The sequence below is a fragment of the Lichenostomus cassidix genome, chromosome 2, assembly GCF_008360975.1.
Source record: "Lichenostomus cassidix isolate B80296 chromosome 2, HeHo_3.0, whole genome shotgun sequence".
Classification (NCBI taxonomy): Eukaryota; Metazoa; Chordata; class Aves; order Passeriformes; family Meliphagidae; genus Lichenostomus; species Lichenostomus cassidix.
The window spans coordinates 30,175,748-30,193,052 of record NC_139482.1 but is presented as its reverse complement, the minus strand read 5'-3'; the positions used below and the strand labels follow the sequence as shown (position 1 = coordinate 30,193,052).

The following is a 17,305-nucleotide window of genomic DNA, read 5'->3' as shown; positions in this document are numbered from 1 at the left end:
TCAAAGAAACAAAAATAAAAGCATAGCTATATATATATATAAATATTAGACACAGCATGTCAATTTATACATGAAACATTTTCCCACTCTTTTCTCTGAAACAATAATGTCTATGACATTAATTAATAATAAAAAAATAACCCCAAACCCACTAACCCACCAACTCAAACTGAGAAACATACTTTGAATTTCAGTGGTCTTTTTTAAAGAAGCTATTGCATTCATATTGGGGATTTGGTGCACAATATCTTCTGGGAGAGGCTCCAGCTGAAAGAATAGAATAGAATAATATAAATATTCAATAAGCCACAGAAACATAAAACAAACTGAAACAATCTAATCCTCAGGAAAAGCTCAGCCCAAGAACTGGTTAATATGTTGCTGGTATCAGTTCTAAATGTATAGTCATGATTTTGTTTTCTGTTTTCCAGCCATGTAATTGAATTCCAAGGGGCTTTTCTATTGGCTGCAAGACTAATCTATGGAGTCTCTGAAGCAGGTGCATGTCTGTGTATTATTCATTAAAAAAATGCTAGTTATTTGTGTAATTTTTGTAGGTTCCTCACAAACCAAATTCCACTGTGTCTGTATACGCAGCTGGGCACTCCAAACAAAACCTTGCTGAAGCCGCACTGGAACCAAAGTGTGCACTCTATTATCTTTACTTTTCTGGTGTTATTACATCTAACCATCTTACACATTTTAAGGTTTATAGGGGAAAACCATAAAACACAGCTGCTTTTACTAGCTTTACATTAATTTCAAATAAAGTAGTAAATAAAAAATGGTTATGCAGATCAGCAGTAAGAGTTTGCTAAGTAAATTTTTTATAGAATCAGCTGCATTTTAATTAGCTAGTTATAATTGTATATTCTTTGAGCAGGGCTGCATTAGCAGAAAGAAGTGTTCAGTTACTGCACAGTTATTTTTTGCCCTGCGATGAATAAATATAAAAAGAAAACTGTATTTTTAAATTCACCCATATGTGCTTTTTTGCCTACCTTCCACATATTTTCTCCTAGTCAAAAAAGGGTAAAAAATGGTTTGGGCTAAATGTTTCTCCTTGCATTGTAATAACTATATTCTCCTTGAACAGTGCTGAAAGTCATGAAGCTCTTCTGCTTCCCCATGTAAATGCTGCCATGGCTGAGTGTGCAGGCATGCATCCTTAGAGTAGTAACTGCGTCAAGGTGGACAAAAAAGAGCAATATCAATTCCAATCTCTCCTCTCTAAAACTAAGGAAGTTCAACCACCATTGACAGGAGACATCTGTACCGCAGACAAAACTCCTTTCTTAAGCATGCCTGGGTCTATTTTAAACTAGGTCAAGTGAAGCCCACCCAAGGAGCTTCCTTTGTGGAGTTAATAGTTCAGTAGCCATCACATATTGTCCTCCAGGTTGCTACTGCCACATTGCTACTCACCAGCTAGATAAAATCAACTTTGATCCAAGCACACATAGTGGGAAGTAACTGCAGTGTGGATACTCCCTTAGTGGTGCTATTTTAAGCAAGCTTAGCTACAAATCCCAGAACTTCTGGGATCCTGCCACTACAATCAGCAGTGAATGCCTGTCAGCGATAAAGACATTGCAAATATCAACCGTCTTTTGGAGTCTTGGTAACTAAAATGAATAGGGCTGTTCATGTCATTATTTCCTTAGAAGCCCATATGGGATTGCAGCTGGAAGATTTTCTTCTGGCTAGAAACAATAGCACTATGTTTTGTTTTCAAATAGCATACATCACTCCATTCTGCACAGTGATCAAGTGTGCAGAGAAGTGCTGGTTGGACCTGACTGGGTCCCAGCTCTGCTTGGTTACCAAAGAGTCCAAAGTGCAAAGAAAGATTGTTCCTATCTAGTATGTATAACGGATTAGAACAAAGACAGCAATTACAATACAAATAATATTTCAGATACTTTTGCAATCCTTCAACCACATTTACTTTATCATCTTCCTAGGTGACTCCTTTTGGTAGCACTTTCAGGTGCCTGGGTAGTAAACTGTGTATTTATGAAAATGCCAGCCAACAGATCAAGCTTTACAGATTTTAGAACAATAATCCATATAATAATCTTAATAATCTCTACCTTGAGTTATTCTGATAAATAGCATTTCCTTTATCACTAGTCATTTTATGTTCACAGTAATCTATCATTTGGCCAGGGAAGAATACAAAACCCTGAAGTTCTGTTTGGTCATGCTGGGTGCAGGGACACATAAGAGGAAGCAAAGCATAGCTTAAGGTTCTGTTTCATCAATTTCCTAATTCCTAAGGCTTTGATGACCAATTCACTTCCCTGAAATAGAACAAAATAGCTCCAGGCTATAGCAGTAGGAATAATAGTAAAAGGTATGGAATTGCCAGACTGCAATATATTAGAGCTGTCTTGGTTTTCCCTTTGAGTGCCCTAATTTTCTTTATGCAGAGCTTTTGTACTAATTTTATGCAGACCCTTTGTACTAATTATTAAGAGGGGAACAACTGATGTAGAGGAGATTTTCTATTAAAAGGTGGATATTTTGTTGCCTTCCTTAAAGCTGGATTTTTGTAAAGGCCAAAACCCAAAAGGTTTGATTTTCCCTAATATTTCAAAAACACCTCTTCATTTATCAGTAAAGAATTTTTTTAAAAAAACAAGTAGGCCACATTTGAATATCTAGACATATAAGGCGAATATTTAGAAATGGAAGATGTGTTTTTAGAAATCAGCATAAACTGATGATTCCTTAAAGAGAAGAAGAAAAAGGGTAAAGCATCCAACATCTATTCCAATCATTACTCCATCTGTTAGCACTACTAACAATTTTGCAGGTGATCTAATGGTCGTGTTTGTTCATTTCCTTAACTCTTTTTTCCACAAAACTTTCATTTTATATTCCAAGCTTGGCTGAGGCAGGCTCCTAAGACTTTCTGTCTCCTCCCCCTTAAGCACAGCCCGACAGACCTTGGACCCTCTTTCATATCAGGGAAATTTTATCAGGCTCCGCAAGTAAGTTCATTACATCATATATCCTGCTCAGCCCAAAATGCAGTACCATTACAAAAACGCTACAGAAATAAAGCCAGTGGGTTATGGCAGCTATTTCCATACACTTTGAAATGAGACTGTCTGCATTCAAAAGGAGGATTCTGTTGGCAGTTATCCACTGGCTGCACACAACTGTATAGACACAGAGGTGTCCCTGGAAAATATCAGCAGTTAGACCCAATACTGAGCAAAAAGAAATATTCTGCACCTGGCACCATCACCTTCCCTCCTACACTTAGTGGCATTCAGATCATTAACTCTATTAAATCTGGAGACTAACAGAAAAGAAGCTGAAAAGAGCATTGGAAATACAACATCAGGAAAGAAAACTTTCAGAGAAGAACAGCTCAAGTCTGCAGAAATAACCAAACTACTGGAGAGACAGTTTGGACCAGACACAAAAGGTCACATTTTCAAAGATTTTACATGGCTGAATTGGGCTTTTGTGTCCAAAGCAGAAGATGAAAGTAGAAACTGTGTCCACTAATCATTTTCTAAGTAGGAAAAACAATGTAAATGGGCAAAAAATCACTTGGTATCCCAAAATCTGCCAGAGGCATTTCAACAAATGTTTGAAGAAGGAATTAACGATGGAAATTTCATGTGCCCAGAAAGAGATCTGAATTGATCCTTGGGAAAGTGGAGAGAATCTGAAACTACAGCAGTCTGTATTGAGCTGAAAATGCTAGCAATATCCACGTTGCCTTTAGCACTGTCATGTTTTAAAGCACCAAGATTAGCTTCAGTGAAGAATGTTGCAGAGCGCAGTGAAAGATTACTGACAAGTGAGGCAAGTGTAAGCAGAAGGCAAGGAGCATAGAGAGTCTGCCAGAAGAAGAGGAAGGGGAGGGGGCAGGCAGGGTCCTCAGGGATGCAGGGTGGAAGAATCACAACCCCTCTTTCTTGGTTACACTCTGTAAAAATTCTATCAGCATGAAGACTGAGCTTTGTTGCTCTCAATGTTGCCTATGATTACAGAAGACTAAGTTCAAAGATCTCACAGGTCCTCTTATTTGTTCTTATATTAGCAATCTGTCTCAGAGTTTCTGCACTCTCTGTTTACATATAAGCACTTCAAGCAGGTATTTTTGTCATCAACGGTTACAGAGCAGTAAATAAACAAATCAGGGAGTAAGTTCAAAGACACAAAGGGTCATAAGCAACTGCCAGTCCCCGAAAACCAAGCGATACCTTGGAATTATGTAACTTTGGAATCAGAATATTCTCCATTTCCTTGGCCAAACCACTTCCTGACTAGCGTTGTCCACCTTGGGAACTTTGAGGTCACCATGCTGACCTCTGGCACACACATTGCTCCAGTCTCCCATCCCATTTAAATCTCTATTTCTAGACTCTGGGTTTATACAAGCAGCAGTTGACAGGTATTTTAGACTTGGTGTTAATTATTTTCTAGTATTAGAGTCAGATTAACAATGAGGATGTGAGATTGAGAGCAAGTTTACCGCGCAATTTAAAATTGATCTCAGGCCATATTCACTTCCATGAATATTTCCATTTTGGAGAGAGAAATGCTTACCTGTTCTTGTAAATAACCCCTTTTAACACAGTCCAGGCCCTCTTGGCAGAGCTCACTGCCTAGCTGGCAAGCAGCCCCAGATTCACACTAAATTCCACAAAGGAGAAAATGCCAACTTTTCATCATCAGCAGGAAAGCTGCAGAGTACAAGCTTTCCACTTAAATTACCATCCCCTCCTAAATGCCAGCTCAACAGATTGCAAGAAAGAAGCACATACTTCACACTCTGCAACAAAATTGTCCGGTGTAAGTTTTCAAGCATGCTTGGGAGCCAACCAATCACAATGTTTTGTCAAATTCTGCTTCAGACTGAAATTCAAGCCAGAAGAATATTTACTAGAAGATGTTAAATTTAGTCACTTAAAAATGTTTTTACACTTGGGGCCAAATTGAGCCTTGGCCGCTGCAGTCAATGAGAGCAGACGTGCATCCTCTCTGCGCCTTTGTTGCAGGGTCCTGCTGGGCAGAGACACTGTGGACTTCACTTCCCTGCTTCCTCTGTGCAAAGAAGAGCATGACCCCATCTGCGACTAATTATCACTTGTTACAGACCACAGAAAACTGCTGTGCCACGGGGAGCTAAGAGACACTGCCCAAACCTGCAGGCAGAGCAGAGGGACCATGATGTTAGACTGACTTCTGTGTCGTGGAAATACCACACCTGGCTGCTTTAAAAGGGATGGGATGAAGGAGGATCTAAATCCTTATGTTTTGACTCAAAGCATTTTGTTCTTGAAGGAATCCTTCCTTACTCTCTCTGGCTGCAGAAGAACCCCTATCTGAATGGAGTTACGCTGGAAGAAAAAAGTTGGGGTTTAGTATATTTGACTCAAGGAAAGCCCATGCCCAAGGACTTTTTAAATCCAAGTAGTGCTTCTTCAAAAATAATGTGGAGGAAAGAAAGCAGAACCTACCCTTACATGTCTAGAGCAGCATTGCTCATGACCACCTAGATGCAAAAGTCATAGCAGAGCTTTCTACAGCACCAAAGCTAGGAGGGGAAAAATAGCGTGCAATTTCCATACTCCATGATTAAGATTTTGGGGGAAAATCCAATATGCAACCCACTTTTCACAGGCTTCTTGGAATAAAATATAAATCTTAATATTTAATAATTTTCTTAATTGAAGTTTTATATATATATATATATATATACTTTAAAAATGAGTATTTCAAACTGTATAACCAATGTGTGAAAAACTGTAGAATCATTTAAAGGTGTCACAATAAGTGAAAGAATCTAATTTTCAGCACACATATCATAATCTAAGAAAGGCTTATGCTTAAAAGAAATTATTATTTGGAATTATCTGAATCCATCTTTTCCTTTGTTTTGACAGATGCTCTTTTAATGGACAAGTTCTCAAATCATGTTGAGAAAATTTAGGGATATTTTAAGGCAACTGATGGTCATCTTGCCTTTTCACCTTCCAGGTGGTTTTTCATGTTTACATTTTGGATTTCAAGGGAACCCAGCTGCTTAATCTCTTCTCACCCCTTAGGAAGATTTCCTTCCAAGAAGATAACCTGCAGTGCTTCTAATTAGGTCTGCAAATGGTCAAATGGACTTTCCTCAAAGTGACATGGAAACTTTCTGCTTGTAAACAGAAGCATGGAGAGGAAAACCCAAGATACCAAAACATTTTAAAGTAATTTTACATGTAAACTTTCTAATTAATAATTGATCTTCACACAATTTATCCTTAATTCTGTAATTTCCTTTTTAGTTTGCTCATTATTAAAAAAGGTATTCACAGAGCCAAACCAAACTGAGCCATTTCAGATACTGTAGGGTGTCTTGCCTTCTTTCCAGCTGCTGTCAGAAAGGGTGTGGATCTCTTCTAAATTCTGTTTCAGTTATACCAGTCCTTCCATGCTCAAATTATTTAAAGAAGATTAATTTGGTACGGTATTCTTTTCTTAGTGTCTTCACTCACTTCTTTTTAAGAGAAGAGTGAGAAGTTATCTTACTAAACAAATCACTAAGCTATAAGCCACATATAGATTAAAACAAAATATATCTATTTTGGATGTCAACCTGTTTTCCTTCTTGATTTTCTGAGAAAAATTTAAAGAAGAGGGCACTTTGCACTTGTAAACTTGATGTTACCTCTTAGGTAACATATCAGACAGTGCTCCATGAAAGTTGAAAGTTGTGGCTAGTTTTAGAATTTTTTTAAGTGTTATTCTGTTGGTAATAGAACACACAAAGCAGTGAATTTCTGTATTGAAAAGTCCTGGCCAAAAACAACAAAAGAAAAGAAAAAGTTTTCAAAAAGCTCTGCAAAATGTTTATGAATTCTAATCCTCAGCACATGAATAAATACATCTGACAAACTGCAGGGTACCTCACAAAGGCTTTTCCCAGCCTTTCTAATTTGAGTTCAATTACATGTGTAGTGTTTAGAACTGAAGTTAATCTTGCCAATGTTTTTAAACTAGGAGTGCACCATATTCCATTACTTGTAAAAGTGAAAGGTAGATAATAACTTATAATTATCCTATTAATCACCTGTAAAGAATTGCATTCAGAGAAGAATGCATCATCAAATTGCAATAATTGGTTGTTTCAAGAAAAAAAATTCCATCCTTGGCAGAACATGCTTGGAGTTTGCTGTGCAAGTTCCTGAATAGTATGCTGAAATCAAGCAGTGTAAATGCTGTGAGGTATGTGGTACTTATTGCCATAAATCTATTTCTAACTGCTACCTAGGTATCAGACTTTCTCATTAGTGTCTGCTCCTTGGCAACACCTTTACTTATTCTTTTAAGCCAATGTTGGTTTCTTGAGGTACTGCTGGTAGAAACATCCTCTCTGGAGTACTTTTCCCTTCTTCACAGCAATAGCACATTTTGTCTTTCAAATTCTGCTGCACCAAACCATTTCATGCATGTCCCAGAAGACAATGTTGTGAGCAAAAGGACATGAGAATAATGCTCATTGCCTGAGAAGTTTCAAGTTATTAAGGACCATGTCCTTTTGCAAGTGAATTCAAAATTACTGTGTGGGTTTTTTTGTATTCATTCTCAGCAAATTTTTGTCTCTCGTGAAATTTACTTTGTTATATTTTGCAAACAGACTCACAATTTATCTAATTTTCTGGTCTCTAATAACTCCAAAATAAAATGGAAGAAAATATTTATTCCAGTATCTTTATCTCAATTCATTTTTCTCACAATCAGTATTTTTTCTTGGATAATGTCAGTGACAGCAGAAATAGTATTTAGGTGTGATACAGTGGTAAAGCAAAATAAGACAGTTTCCATAAATGGGTAGCACCACCAAATGGTCATAACTTGATAGAGGGACCCAGGCACCTACACAGAGGAGGATACATCACATCATCAGCCTAGTGCTGTTCACATTAGTCCTGCAAGGGTGCAAATTTCAGGGAACAGGTTAGAAATGCTTTGAAAAGCCACTGATGTTGTAAGTTACCATCACAGGGAAGATGACAACATAAATACCAATGAGAGTGACCTGGCATTGCAGCTAATCAGGAAGGCAATGCTGTATTCATTATGATTGTCAAATGCCTCAAGCTGGGTTATTTAATCCATATTTCAATACCTAAATAAAAGAACCAACATGAAGCTGAGCAGCTGTTTTAGTAGCATATACCACCACACTGGCAAACTTTCCTTATGGAGTTTGTCAAAGGTGACAGTAGATAAAACCTGCTGAAACCTTCCTTTTTTCTTCTGGTGCCTGCTTTACATTTCTGAGAATATTTTTGAAAAAGTCAACACTTTATTCATTGTATGTATAATGCAAAAAATAATAAGCATTGTTGATGTGTCATAAAGATGAAAAGCAAAGGTTTAAAAGAACGCTTAGAAAATTCTTCTACCAAACATCCATCAGAAGACACATTATTTCACCTTATTCACATAGGTATGAAGCCTTGAAGTGGAATGGAACTGGCAGACTAGCTTGCAATTTGGTAGTAATACATTTGATTGGAGAGATTATATAGCTATTAACACTTCCCTTGAGGGGGAAGAAAAGTAGTGCACTGCACTTTATAACAAGATCTTGCAAAATTCACAATTTATGGTAAAGGCTTTTGTCCTTTCATAAATTATTTTGGCTGCAATTTCAGCAATTTTTTCCTTCTCACTGTATTTATAGGAGAAAAGATATCTTCTGGCGGACAACAGAAAAATTTTCATTAATATGAATCCTTATCTTGCATTTATGTACATAAATAGCATATACTCATATTTAATTAGTCTTGTAGCCTACTCTCAAAAGTTGTTAACATATACAGTGTTTGATAACTCTTGGAAACTCCATTTCAACTCCATACAGATCAACCTGGATCTTCATTTATAAGTTAATTTTTTAATGAAATCTTGAACACATTTTTATTAATGTTTCAAAAGTGAAGGGTCAAAATACTGCAAAAAATGTGGCTTTGCAATATCCAGTTTCCGAGATTATCAGTTACCTTGAAAAAGTCATTTTTTCATGATCAGTGGCTTGAAGTCCATTCCTAATAGATGATATTCACAACAATGACTACCAATTCAGCAGATCACTAAAAGCAATTTGGAGGCTTTAAATATTACTCAGAACTGGGAATAATTTGGACATACACTAATGGATTTGTAAAATCATCTAATTTAGAGGTATTTTTGCAAACCAGCCCATCTGAGGTCTATTAATTTCTGAGACATACTCAAATTCCATGGTTTATACACCAAATGAAAAAAGGACTGACATTTTTGTTACCAAGAGAATATCAAAGATAGCAGCTTCAGCAATCTTCGATCACTCTCTCCACCTACTGTGATTCATGTTTTACCTCATTTCCTAGAAGGGCATTTATACAGGCTTCAGAGGCATCACAGATGGCAGTAAGGTCATGTCCTCCCTCCAGTGCCAGCACCACGCGGCCATCCGCCAGCTTCAGCAATTGCTTGGTCAGGTGGCCAAAACCTGGTATTCAAATACAGGAGTGCAAATAATTAAAGCAGAACTGATATTGCAGGCATGTTTCACATCTGCTGCATGAGAATGTAGAAAGCTCTGGAATACTGTACAGGGAGCATAGGATATAATTAGTCCAGTATCCTGTTTTTGACCATGGCTTACACCAGATGCTTTGGAGTTAGTATACAGAATTTTGTATGAGGCACATGTGAGATAATGTCCCTCATTGCTGCAGAGTAGTTGAAACATGAGGATGTCTCTCTTCTTACCTTTTTTAACCATTATCACTCTGGATTCTCTTACTATTTGCGTATCAGTGTATACTGATATACCCATATCTAAATAACATATACCCATGTTATTTAGAGAGATCTGACATAACCCTGGTCACCTATGGCATTGATATGATAAAAAATATTTGTAGTTAAACTACAGTGCTATAATTAAAAATAATTGTGCTTTTTAAATGGGAGGATGAAGGGTTTTTTTATTTAAAAATTGTTTCTTCCTTTGTATTTGAGGTGTGAGAATAATAAAACCATGGACTGAAAGATAGTGGAAACATATGTTACCTCTTAGCTCCATCTTGAAATGTTTTTGGAAGCTGCCGTAAGAACTTTCATTCAGGGTTTTGGTATAAGTTGAAACTGTCTAGAACTTCATAGCTATCTCTACCAGTATCGCTCCCTCCTGACCAAGAGTGTTCTAAGAAACTCTGCACTACAGCCAAAAATTATGGTAGTTCATTTTCTGTGGTGATCTATAACTACACAAACATTACCACAAAGTTTTCATCTGTGATTCAAGTAAAATTAATTTATTACATTTTTAATGACAAGAAAAATTGCATGAAATAAGTCAATTTGGAGTGAGGATTTTTGAAAGAATTTTTGTGGTAGTTTCCTAGGACAGCTATTGTTTTTGTTTAATCTCTTTTAAGTAAGAAATGATAAATAAAGACTTGAAACTATTGACATTAAATAAACATCACATCATGTTCTTAACTTTTCCACTTGGTCTGTACCAGTTGCTCCATTGATGGTCATCATAACTCATTCCAGTGTATTTCATATCCTTAAATAAAGCATTCAAAGGTACCTGCTAAACTGTGGAGTTTTATTTTTTACTATGGTCCAATGAAGAAGACCAGCAAAAATTAAAACTGTGAAAATTACAAGCATATTTTCGAGAGAAATTTTCCAATCTCACATTTAGCTCCCTTTTCATCTTTAAATAAAATAGGACATCTTTGTTAAGCATATGTCCAACTGGCTTTAGAATACGGACTTTAATGATAGCAGATCTGGATTAGTTGTGCAGACAAAAAACTCCAAAACAACAAAACTCCTCTACTTGTCACTTAACCTTATAGATGATCACAGAAAAACTTGAGGTGAAATGCTGTTTCTTTGAGCCACTGCCCAATCTTCTGTACCCTAAAAGCACTGCTGTTTTGATTCTAGCCAAGTAATTACACTGTGGTTCAAATTACATAAAGGGCTAAATAACAAATAAAACCTTAAACTCTCATTTAAACTCAACATTTCCTGATGGAAAAAAAAACCAAAAAACCTCACCGCTCAACCAAAAAAAAAACCCCCACCCACTCTTCTCTACAAAAGACCAAATTTAGACAGGATTATAAAAGTGAAGGAAGGAGTGGAATGAGGATAACCTTTGATCTTTAGCCAATTTCTGCTTTCTTTTACCTACAGAATTTATTTCTGTGAGCATGTTACACATGAGATCGTTAGGTTCATAAGAAAAGAACTCTAACAGCGTAAAGTGAGTAAAAGATAAAACATTTAAAGGAAATGAAGAAGAATGAATTGGCTCAGGCTTCCCACATCTATAATTTACCCTTTGAGCCTGTGAGGAATCGAACAGCTCTTTTAAGATGACATTAGCCTTTGTGTTATACAGATTCTGTGAAGGGAAAGCTCTACCACGTTTCCCCTGCACTTTTTGAAAATTTTATATGATTACAAATATTGTTACCTCCACATTATAATCTTCTGAGATTTGTACTGCATTTGCTATGCCTCTTCTTCTTTTAGACAACAATACATAATATAACCCATAGACATTGTTACATATTAGTTTGTCTGCTTGGCTTCCTGATGATTTTCCTAGTATCAATGCTATAATAATCACCCTGAATGAATCAGGATGCAGTGAGTGATACAGAAAGCATCTTTCCAAATGGAGCTCACAAGATAGACTGTTTTCAACCCAAATGAACATGATGGGGCTTTTCTTTAGTATAATTACCCTGAAAAAATAAAGGTAACTTGCTAGAAAGTGAAGAAACAATTTTAGCCAACAGTACCAATATCTCCAGAGACTGGATGAGTTATGGAAATTCTTAACAAAGAAACTTAGATCCCGTGTCACTGCAGCAACCTAGGAGAGATGTTAGTTTCCTCAAGGAAATCCCCTGGAGTGCAGAAGTAAGAAAATGGAAAGAAAGGAATCCCAGTCAAGTAATAGTTTTAAGATGGGCTGTAGCTCACGCCAAATAATTAAAGAAACAAGAAGAAAATAGTAACAAGCATCATTAAAAGAATTCGTCGTCTCCCCTGATATAAGGAGATCAAGCACTGGCCAACCTAAGGTGAGAAAGGAGTCAGACAAGCTTTCTGAATCCTGGATCTTCCAACTCACATGAATCTCTAGAAATCAGCAGCAGTTCTTGGTCCTTTCTACTATACCTGCTGAAACCTTGTTGTAAATGCGCTCAGTGATTTTGCATTTCAGAGAAGTGCAGCATTTTTTAAAATTAGGCTCATGTAGTGTGCCAGGAAATTGTGAGAATGGTTTTGTGCCAACTATTATGTTCATGACTTCTGCAATTTAAACATTAAAAGTACCTGCTTCATCAACAGATCCAACATTTGGATATCCTGGGTAGAACTTGCAAAAGCACTTAGTATTATTTTGCTATGATCCTATTAAATATTATGATTAACCTTCGGTTTCCACAAGAAACAAAACACTACTTAGTAATTCTGAACTTCCTACTCATTAAGTGTTTTATATTTTCTCCCCCAAAAACCTGTGGGTGCACAATTGTACATCCAAGCACAGAAGACCAGATTAAGACTAACCACACATGTATGTACGTACTGAAACCATGTATATGTACAGCCTCCCATTTTGCAAAGGAAGCATTTGAGAATGAAGACAACTTGTAAACGTTATTCTTCTCACATCCTTTCCTCAGCAGACAGGGAAAGGAACCATATGGATGGGGTGCACTTCCAGCCAGCACCACAGCACTCTCTGTTTGCATAAACAGTCATATATGCAACTCAATTTGCTTGCCAGCAAATGTGCAAACACCCAGTTCGTGGGGGCTAAACCTGCCTCAGAGAAGAGAGACTCCTTCCCTCTCCCCCACTGTGCATAAGGAGAGCAGATGTCTCCTGCGCAGTAATTTTTTGGGTGATGGCAGGCTGAGCAAAGCTGTGGTGCTGGCCCTTGCTCAGTGGAGACGGCTCCAGTGAAGGAACAAGGACACGTCAACAACCGAAAGGTTGGCAAAGGTTTAGAGTTATGGAGAAAGCTTTCTCAGCCTCAGCAGCAGGGCCCCAACAGCTCCTTTGGCTTCAGTGTTATAAAAGCTACAACCTAACCCTAAATTACAGGCAGAGTTCTGGTGAGCTCGTCTGGATACTCAGAGCAGCCTGGAGAGGAATACATGCAAAACACAAAACCTCCACAGTCTCTGTTCTGGACCTCCAAGCATGTATTTAACTATTATTTACCATTTAATCATGTCATTACTCTCTAATTTACTTGAGAATGTGTTTTCCTCTCATTAAAACTGTTGCAATGATCGCTGCCAAAATTCTACCCACCAGTGTTCTGTGCTCCTTCCCTGTGGTTCCTTCGTGACTATTTGATTAATTTTCATTGATATTCTTCCAACAATAGCATCTAAAATTAACTGGGTCAGTTTTTACATAACTTCCTGAGTCACCAGGCTACATGTCCTAAATAAATATGTCCATACAGGAGTCAAATGATAATTTACCCTTCCAGTACTAGCAGGAGCTGGGACATTTTGGAAAGCTTGTGTTCTATGATAAGAGAACAAATTTTATTCTCAGGTCTTAATTCAGGACCTTTTACTCAATCAAAACTTCATTTGGATGAAGTCAGAGACTTGACTCAGTTGGCAGGATGTGGCCTTGAGTGAGGGGGAAAAGGAGATTTTAACGCCAAATACATTCTTATGAAAAACATTTTCCAAATGGCTGAAATTACAAATGTTAGTGTTGAGGTACCTGAATTTAAATGGTACATTTGGCCTCCAGGCATTAGCTGCTGATTTCTTGCTTTTCACATGGGAGAAGGAAGCTCAGTAACACTTCAAATTACATGTCTCAAGCAGGCATTTAATTTAGATTAAATTAGACAGTAATTGTATGTTAAATAAATACCAATAGTCTCAGGAACACATTTTTATGGATTAACAATTTACGTAATAGATGTTTTTATTGCATGCCTTTTAGGTCTACAGTAATATGTTTTTCATAATTAGCTGTTCTTTAGCTGCTACACTGAACATAATTTATTAAATCTCTATTAATATATATTCAAGGGTACATAGAATACATCTTTGAAAGTCAAATAATGAAAACTTGTCTTGCTACAGGAAGAGGAGACCTTGACAATGCTCAGTAAGACAGTCTCAGTATTTTTAACTCAAGATATGGGTGCATCCAAGTCTGTCATACAGTCCATAGAATTTGCTTAGTCCTTCAGGGAGGAGGAACTTGTACACCTTCACCACACAAAGCATCACTGACCTCGGGACAAAATGTTCCTCAGAGAAAACATATGGAGGAAGTAGACTCCCCCAAACTCTTCTCCCAGTTAATTCATGCTTAAAATAAAAGGAAGTGATTTCTTTTGTAACTTGCATTATCAAGCAGTAGGGATTCTGCACCCTCCAGGAAAGGTCATGATAATGTACAAAATAATGATGAAGTTTTTAGAACTGTTACACTGCTGTTATGCAGACTCAGAGGGAAAATATTCAACCACAGATTTCAGCTGCCAAAGTCAAAAGAGGAACCTTTGGATATTCCCAAATCTGGCTGGATGTTTTTAGCCCTGTTCTTATTAGCTCTTTGCTCTGTGCCTTCCTTTCTTCCCTGTTTCCTTATATTTCCTTTATCTCTACCTCTTTTCATAGCCGGCCCAAGTAATAATTTCTTCCCTTTCTTGCTATCCTTCCTCTCTTTTTTCACTTTGTTTCCTATTTAGAAAAGCCTTTACTAAATGAAGCCAGACAGAATGCAAGGTGATAGGTGCAACAGAGATCTTCACTGTTTTTTTTCAAGAACAAGTAGTTGTTCTGCATCAGAAAGCAGAAGCCAGAAGAGAGGAGTTGTCGGACTTCAAGGTGGTATTTCAGAATCTTGAATTCAGATGTCTCTGAAAAAGGCTGTTGCTTCATCTATGAGGTGAGGGGATTCTCCATGGAGTTTGGAGAGCTTTTTCTTTTTTTTTTTTTTTTTCCTGGAGACTGAAAATGCTCTAAAGGGATTCTATGGAGGTAGACTAATCAGACTAATAATTATCTGTGAAAATCTGTCCCACACACTGTGAAATCTGCCAAGATGATACAGCATGTGGTATTACTGTTATCATAACAACTTCTTCCAAATCTGATCAAGTTGCATGAGTTAAACTGATATACAATATATGCATCTGATGTTACAAGTTACAGATGATTATATCTCCAAATCTGAGTCTCGACTCAGTAAGGGGTTGGCTAAAAAACAAGATGTCTGATAAAAAAATAATTCAAAGTATGAAGAATTTGTTTCTAATCCATGCTGGAATGAAAATCAGATACTACTATTGGCTATCCAAATAAATCAGTAAGCTTGATTAAGTTTGTAGAAGTTTATTATAATGCTACTGCCTATAAAATCAACTTGCCACATTTTTAAAATATGTGGGGCAAGGTTTCTGCTGTTGGACATGAATAGCTGAAATGAGGGCACTGAGTTATAACTGAAAACAATCTGATGGGAAGATCTAGCCTTATTTCTTTTTCTAACTGATGAAAAGCCAAGTTAGTTAATGTTGAATTGACCCAGGAGACTAACACAAAGGATCTGATTTAAACCCTGTCACTCAGAAGCTAAGAACTGACTGTCATTTTCTGAAGATGGCCTACAATATTCTGCCAAGAAAATCAACATGGACTAAAAGATCTTTCCAACTTATACAGTTTCTCAGAGCATACAAATTAAGGCTCTCACTTTATTTTCAGTCATTTACTGACCCTGCCACATCATCATATCAGATTAAATTAAGAGCTAGTAACACATTAGCCAGTGTTAATCAGCATATACCATTATCTAAAGACCTAGCCTCCAGATGTGGACCATTCATCATTCCAAGACTAGCAACATGCATACAATAAGCATATCAGGGATACATTCTTGTAGGTAGATAGACTTGAAGTAAACAGTCTATTTCCTGACCAATTTGGCAACAAGTTTCCTGGTGAACTCAGTATTAGTATCAGAGGTCTAGTGCCCCTCAGGATTTGGATCACAGTGTTTAATAAACATAATTTCATAAAATCAGAAGGGAGTAAGGCAGGGCCTTTCTAAGGGATTACTGTACATATCATACAGTTATTCACTTTCCCTCTGGCCTTGTGCCCGTTAACCCCACCTGACATATGCTATAATCACCCAGAAATGCACTGCCTGTCACCACTTATTGAAAAGGTAATGTGTAAAACTTGCTAAAGGAAATGGTATTGAAACTAGGTTTGGGGTCTGACTCCTTACAGTCTTCTGTTTAATTGCAATTTCCAAGTAAAATACATTGAACAACTTTCTATTATGCTGTTCTATTACAAAAACATGTAAGAATTAAGCATGTGATTTCAACCCAGACAACAGCCCTTTTGTACCTTTTCATACAATTAAAAGAACACACGAATGCCTTGAAATGGTGGAATTGTAAAAGCAATGGTAGCTACCATTTGAATGACATAGGTGACTCTATCCAGCCTTCTTCATGAATAGAGATGTTACATCAGAACCTTGTCAGTCATGTTATTACACAGCAGAGCTTGGAGGACCCTTAATCTGCTGGGAGCACGAGAAAAGGTGTCAGGACGCTGCACGGGCCTCGGGTGAAGGCAGGACTGATGCCACTTTGTTCTCATGGCCAACAGGTGGAAATATGTAGAAGACATTTTTATTTTCTTTGTTTCTAAAGAAATTCTACCACACTGCCCTGCCCCCCCCACGTCCCCCAAGAAATCCATATGAATATAATAAAATATTTTCTTAGAATATTGAATATCTCATCCCTGTCTTTCCCATCTTCCAGCACACAATTATCTGAAAGAGTCTTTCTGTGAGACTCTGCAGCCAAGTGGTGACCCACCAATTACTGCTTGAGAACTAGTGCTTCAGAAGCCTGAAGGAGTTCTTCACTCAGTGGTTTTCCACCTTTTCTTAGAGAAAGTTAAAACAATGACCACAAGGTCTGGGTGAAAAATGCCTTCAGGTGGCTGAGTGGTCAAGGAGTATTACTTTCTGGATCTTCTCAGAGTGAGGAGCAGAATCCATCTTGATTCTGCAGGATCCATACATAAGCAAATTATCACTGTTCCTGCTGTTACCATAGCATGACAGCAGTAGTAAGGGAAGCTGGAAAACCTGAAGTAATTGGTAATCCTCACTGAACAATAGAAACATCAAGACAAACAATGGTGTTTCTGTGCTAGACTCAGACCTAAATCCAGCTAACTAG

At 37.3% G+C, this 17,305-nt stretch overlaps 1 protein-coding gene across 13 annotated transcripts in view; it reads right to left on the bottom strand.

Annotated features, from left to right (window-relative positions):
• The window catches only part of HDAC9 (histone deacetylase 9), a 457,439-nt gene that overhangs the window by 20,656 nt on the left and 419,478 nt on the right, over window positions 1–17,305 (bottom strand). For all 13 annotated transcript variants that reach the window (XM_085050864.1, XM_085050871.1, XM_085050865.1 and 10 more), the window contains 2 exons: window positions 9,381–9,514; window positions 183–267 (listed from right to left, as the gene is read on the bottom strand). In XM_085050864.1, coding sequence (XP_084906990.1) covers window positions 183–267; window positions 9,381–9,514 — 219 coding nt within the window. The remainder of the gene's footprint in view (window positions 1–182; window positions 268–9,380; window positions 9,515–17,305) is intronic.